Source organism: Cannabis sativa, chromosome 2 (assembly GCF_029168945.1).
Source record: "Cannabis sativa cultivar Pink pepper isolate KNU-18-1 chromosome 2, ASM2916894v1, whole genome shotgun sequence".
Taxonomy (NCBI): domain Eukaryota; kingdom Viridiplantae; phylum Streptophyta; class Magnoliopsida; order Rosales; family Cannabaceae; genus Cannabis; species Cannabis sativa.
Genome location: NC_083602.1, coordinates 9,537,122 through 9,543,531, shown reverse-complemented (window position 1 = coordinate 9,543,531; position 6,410 = coordinate 9,537,122). Strand labels below are relative to the sequence as shown.

The 6,410-nt window shown below is 33.2% G+C and overlaps 1 protein-coding gene across 1 annotated transcript; it reads left to right on the top strand.

The window, feature by feature from the left end:
• Positions 1–409: 409 nt before the first annotated feature.
• On the top strand, positions 410–2,733 carry LOC115719303 (uncharacterized). The gene is made up of 9 exons (XM_030648284.2): positions 410–788; positions 883–942; positions 1,115–1,162; positions 1,320–1,452; positions 1,546–1,622; positions 1,865–1,963; positions 2,057–2,127; positions 2,211–2,301; positions 2,469–2,733. Exons 1-9 carry the CDS (start codon positions 528–530, stop codon positions 2,577–2,579), a joined length of 951 nt encoding a protein of 316 aa, XP_030504144.2. The 5' UTR covers positions 410–527; the 3' UTR covers positions 2,580–2,733.
• Positions 2,734–6,410: the final 3,677 nt, after the last annotated feature.

Genomic DNA, 6,410 nt, shown 5'->3' with positions numbered 1-6,410 from the left:
TTTTTTTATTTTTTTTTAATCATGTTTTTCTTTCTTTTGTTTGATTTGTTTTATTATTGTTTTACAGTTATTTTGCCATGATTATTTATTTGACGTTGATTTCATTGTTTTTTTCTCAATCTCACTAGAATTAATCGTTATTTTCCGATTGTTCTAGTGTTCCTGTAGTGGTTCTGTCCATGGGTATGGAAGTTGGATGCTTCATTTTTTTTTTTTTGATAATTACAGTATAAAAGAAAAAATAATTTGGCTAAAATAGTAAAAAAAAAAAAATTTCTACCGTGGCAGTATTTTTAGAAAAATAGGAGGAAATATTTAAATTTCCCTTGTAATTCTAATATTTTGTCTAAAAAATTTAATTTATCATTCTGCTGTTAAAAGGCGCCACGGACAAACTGAATAACGATTTTTAGCGGGGCCAGTATAATCGAAATTATCTGAAAATAAAAAACACAAATATTTTTATTTTTTCTTTTGTCAAAATCTAGCAAGGACGAAAAAAAGCAATAACAGAGTAGAAGTGACAAATGGCTGGTAGTGCTGGTGCGATGATTCAAGCCATACCCATCTCCAATCTCTCTTCTTCTTCTTCTTCTTCCTTAACTACACTAGTTTTTCTCCGAAATACCAAGCTTATTCCAACTTGGGCTCCCTTCAACGGAGTTCGATTAATCAGAAAGCAGAGAACCCTGCCACGTAGGCCTATGACAGTCTCATTGGCTCTAGCCGAATCAGATTCCGCCAAGTCCTTGGAACCCGACCCCCAATCTCTTCTTCAACAACTCGCCGTAAGCGTATATAATTAATTATATAACTCATAATTGTAATCTCTTTAATTTGGTTATGTATCAATTGCTTAATTATAATTCAATTTCTTTGCAGAATAGTTTTGATCTTTCCCAAGATTATTTTTCACAGCTTCCACGCGATCTTCGTCTCGATGTAAGCAAAATTAAAAATTCTTTCTTTAAAGAAAACTCACTAACATTTTGGGTGGTTTTGAGCTTTTGGCATTTCATTTACTCAAAAAACAGCCACAGAAACAAACGACATGTCGTTTAGAATACTTATTTATTGCATATTTCTATATCTTAAATGTTTTGTTATGGTGAAGCTCAACGATGCAGCTTTTGATCTTTCAAATGGACCTGTCATTGATGAGGTTTGTTTCTCTAGATTTTGTTCCTATCATTTTCCCTGCTTCAAATTCGGAAAGAAAGAAGTAAAATAGAATGCAATCAACAATTAGTATGTAAATACAATACAGTGCAGTACCGTTTAACGTCAAATCCTTTCTATCCAAAATTTGTGATTTTCAGTGTGGTTTAGAGCTGGGAGAGACATTATTAAATCTCTCTAGAGCATGGGAAAAAGCTGATACATCCACTTCACATAGTTTAGTTAGCAAGCTCCCTAAGTTGGAAGAGTCTCTAACAAATAATGCTAAATCAGGCAAGTACAAGAAATATCAAATTTTCTCTTCTGAAACACTCACTCACTCTATATAAGTTTAAGCTTATTCTGTCTCTCCTGGTTTTGGTTAAGCCTTTGGAAAGCGTTTGGTTTCGGCTGGAAGAAGGTTCCAATCCATGGGGCAGTATGGCCAAGGTGAGCTACAAAAGGTATGTAACATATGTCTTCATCACTCTGTTCTATAATTTGTTGAGTTTTTGTTGATTGGGACTGTGCTTTTTTTAGGACTTAACTCTCAAACTAAGTGATAGCATAATTCAACCAATGTACTATGCCAGAACTAAAAACAGTTGAGCATTGCACACAATAAATTGTCTATGTTTAGATTTAATATGAATGAAGTTTTGTATCTCTAAGATGGAAGTATTGTTGAAAACTTCAACAAATGTAGATTGCAAAACTGATGATCACAACTGGGAAATGTCTATCTGATAGTTCAATGTCAACAGTTATTGTCGAACAGCCAAAGAACGAAAGCAGGATGCTAAAGGTTAGTTCATAATAGTGAGTAATTTGAATTTAAAGCAACTTATTAGTTTTAACATGAACTTTATAATAACATGAGTTGGTTGAGAAACTGCAGTTTGGAGAACTCCAAGTGGAGTTGACAGCTAGTAAAGCGAATATTGGAGCTGCCATTAGTTTAGTTTTCGGGTAATAGTTGTCTCATGTTTCTCCTATGTTATTCACATCAAAGATTCATTATGATGTTCTGTACTTCAAAACACAAAATGTAGGATTCTTTCATGGGAAATAGCTCAGGGCGTCCAAAACATACCAGAGAGCTCATTGCAGTATGCGAATGACAATGCCTTGATGTTGGCTAAGGTAGCACTTTTAAGTTTAGGATGAGAAAACTATGCTGTAGATTTATAAATCACCTTGAAAAGATCTCCAACCTTCTGTTCACTTCGAACTGTTACCAAGAAACAATCATGTCCTTAATTCACATTCTATGTTACCAATAATCAAAAACCTTTGTATGATGAATGCAGTCTCTTAGGGGAACTTTGCTTGCAGTGTTCTATTCATCAACGGTTTTGTCTGGCTTTACCTCTGTGGGACTTGTCTTACTAGCAAGACAACTCAACTCAAAGGAGGAGTAAAAATCTGCAACTATGTTACACCATTTTTGTTTGTAGTTTCTTTGTACAAAGTATTTGTATGCTTCACTAACAATAACATGGACGACTTATTCAGTCAACATTGTTGTCAAAAGAGTAATTACGTTTAAGTAAAGTAGACAAATTTATTTATTCATATCCTCTTAAGTAATTTATGTTTTCTTCTAGTGTTCCCGAAATTTCAGCTGGCTTCCATTGCATTGGAGTTGATCTTAAACGCCTCAAATTTGTATAGCCCTTGATCAAATCCAAAGCAATTGTTATATTATTTATAATTTAAATAATACAATATTAAGATTAAAGTTGTGACATGTAATATATTAATAAGAGATTATTAGTATATATTCTGTTTGAAGGTAATATTATATGATATATAATGTATTAAAAACACAACTTGTAACATAAGAAAGGATAAGTTTATAGTTGTTAAAAATTGATATTCTACTCATTTATTTCATTAAAATAGGCATTGGAACGTTTGGGAATAAAGTGGCTCAAAGAAGAGTTATAAAACTCAATACATGAGTTTGCTCGAAACACTACAGGCGACATGTCACTTGAAACCTAAACAAGAAGGGCTTTAGGGTTTTACAAAATTTCATGCATGTTTAATGGTATTGCTCCAGGTGACATGTCGCCTAGAGCCTATTTTCATGAAAACATTGTAAAACGTTCACCTCTTTAATGGGGGCGATTCCATACTTCACTCTAATAGATTTTTCTTTCATTAATCCTGCTTACACGCTTTGTAACAGTCTATGGGGAGTGTGGAATTTAAATTTCAAGTTTGGTTCTCTAAATACTATATATAAAGGACTATAGGGTTAACTTATTTGACACACTACATTTCTATTTATTGAACACTAGCCAAAAATTCTAAGTAGGTTTCTTTATTCCCAAAAACATTTCTATTAAAACCCTATGTATTTGGTAGTAGGGTGCAATAAGATTTTTGGACAAAAGTGTAGAAGCCTTATTCAAATTATTGGTAATCCCCTTTCAACATTTGGAATGTTTCTTCTCTTCATCATCTTCTTCTTCTATATTTAATTATTATTCTCTTCACTATAATATTATATATATTGAAATAAGAAAAGAAGATGAAATTGAATAACTACATTAATTAATAAAATAAACTCAATATTAACAAGTTCCCAAAAAGATTTCACCTCGTCAACACTTGAGAATTTATTGGATTGCTTGAGAATTTTATTCAGTCTCAAGATATTTTAAATGCAATGCATCTTGTTTCTTCTACTAAGACTCTCATTCAGAAATTGAGAGAAGATGGATGGGATGAATTAGTTGATGAGGTGAAATATTTTTGTGAACTTGTTAATATACCTATGCCAGATTTTAATGCTCATTATACTGCAAAAAGAGGAAGAAGTCGTGGTCAACAAGATGCAATTGCAGTGGAGTATTATTACAGAGTTGATCTTTTCAATGCAGTGATAGACTTTTAAGTACAAGAATTAAACAACAAATTTAATGATATCACAATGGAGTTACTCATTCTCAATTCAGCTTTAGATCAGAGAGAGATGCACACATCATTTAGAATTGATGACATTTGCAAGTTGGTACAAAAATTTTACCCAAAAGATTTTACAGAATACGAGATGGTACAGCTAAGGACGCAATTTGAACATTTTGCTCATGTACGAGAACTTCCTGATTTTAATATTTTGGCAACCATTTCTGATTTATGTCAGTGGTTGGTAAACACTAGAAAAGCAGAGATTTTTCTAATTGTGTATAAAGTGATAATTCTTATTCTTACACTTCCAATTTCTACAACTACCATTGAACGATCTTTTTCAGCTATGAATATAGTGAAGACTACACTTCACAACAAGATGGAAGATTAATTTTTAAGTGATTGTTTGCTCGTGTATATTGACAGAGAAATTGCCAAAAAAAATAGTATAGATTTACTTATCGATGATTTTCGTGATATGCAAGAAAGACGCTCTGAATTGTAATATTATTTATAAATTTAATAAAAATATTGAGATTTTTGACACTTAAATTTATAATATAGTTTGGCACCCCCTTGTTGGGTTTTGTGCCCTAAATAAAACTCATTTCAATATAATCAGATTTACTAATTAATAAAGATCAGAAATCATTCTATGTTGCATGGTTCACATGATTTATTTCATGATTATATTTAATGTATATATTCTATTAAGTCCAGAACATATGTATTTGTTCATGATTATAGTGTTGTCACCACAATGGAATATAATCATGATTATATGTTCAAAAGTTTAAATTCCTTGATTTGTCAGCTCACTGGATTTAGACTGGCATGATAATCAGCGATAGGTATACTTACAACTTGGATAAGTGTTATGTCCTTTCCAGGGCATTGGCAAAGTTTACCAGTATCGGATGTATGGAGTATACATTGGAAGAGACCGATATTGAACTTGGATTAGATATGATAAATTTACCGTAATATCTATTCAATTCAATATCACCTAGTTGATCCTAGATCAAATGATCTTAATCCTGACATGATTAGGTTCGATCTCAAGAGTGTTATTCGTGTTCTTTGATTTATTAGTTAAGCCTACTTTTTGGTCAGGGTGATACGTACATTTTGGGAACACGATAGTACACTTGAGTGGGAGCGCTAAACATAGATATGGAATCTATAGCTTTTATAGGTATTTAGAAGTGAAACGATGATTTCCTTCGAGCTTGGCTGAATAGAGATAAATGATTGAGATCTCATTTTAGTGATTATATTAGTTCACTAAAATATCATTTATAGGTGGCCAAGTGTTTTAACTTTTAAGGATAAAATACATTGAAAGGGTGTAACAGTAATTTTATCCCTATGCAATGTAGATCATCTATAGAGGATCATTGATTATTGGGATTATAAAAAATGGATAATTAATAGCGTATCTATATCGTGGAACATATAGAGCGTTCTATGTAACTGAGAGTGAACTTCCAAGTTCTATGGTAAATGCAATGAGGAATTAGTGAATTTACTTGGTAAATTCTAGATCTGCTTATTGGAAGCTCGGTTATATAGGCCCATGGTCTCCATACTAGTTGAGACAAACTGCTTGTTAGACTCGGTTAATTGATTTTAATTAATAAATTATAATTCTAAAATTAGATTATGTCTAGTTTGTCAATTTTCACTATGTTATGGTTCGATTGTGAAGAAATAGTGTTTTGGGGTGTTGACCGAGGTTTTCGGCAACCAATTTAATAATATATAAGAAAGCTGCAGAAAGATTAATGGACGAGATCTTTACGTGGTTGGGGCATTAATGAGCCTTAGTCCACGAGTCTTTAATATTTATGAGTGTATTTATTACAGAGAATGTTCTTGGTAGCTTTCCTCTCTTTGGTTCTTATGAAAACCAGAATTCTCGACCCCTGCCTTAATGTGTTTGGGGGGTATTTATAGTGTTTTTTGTGGGGTGATCCCTAGAACCGAGCTACATGTCTTTCTGTATTTTTCAGTAGGGGCACACATTCCCAACCAGTGTAACATAGGAAATGCATGGTCTATTCCCTGGGTATTTTAGGTGTTAGGTGGATGTGATCCATTATCCCCTCTTGACTGATGTGATTCCTCATAAAGTAGCTGTCACTAGGCTTATTAGTCATAGCGTAATAGCTGCAGAAGGGGGGTTACGCCGTCAGACTTCAATACTTATGGCAGTTCCAATACGCCTTCTCCCATGCGACATTAAATGCGAGGTGACTGTTCAGATGGGGTTTGATACCTCCCGGAGGTGCCTTGCAATAGCTTTGCCCTCCGGGAGTACGTGGATCCCTCAT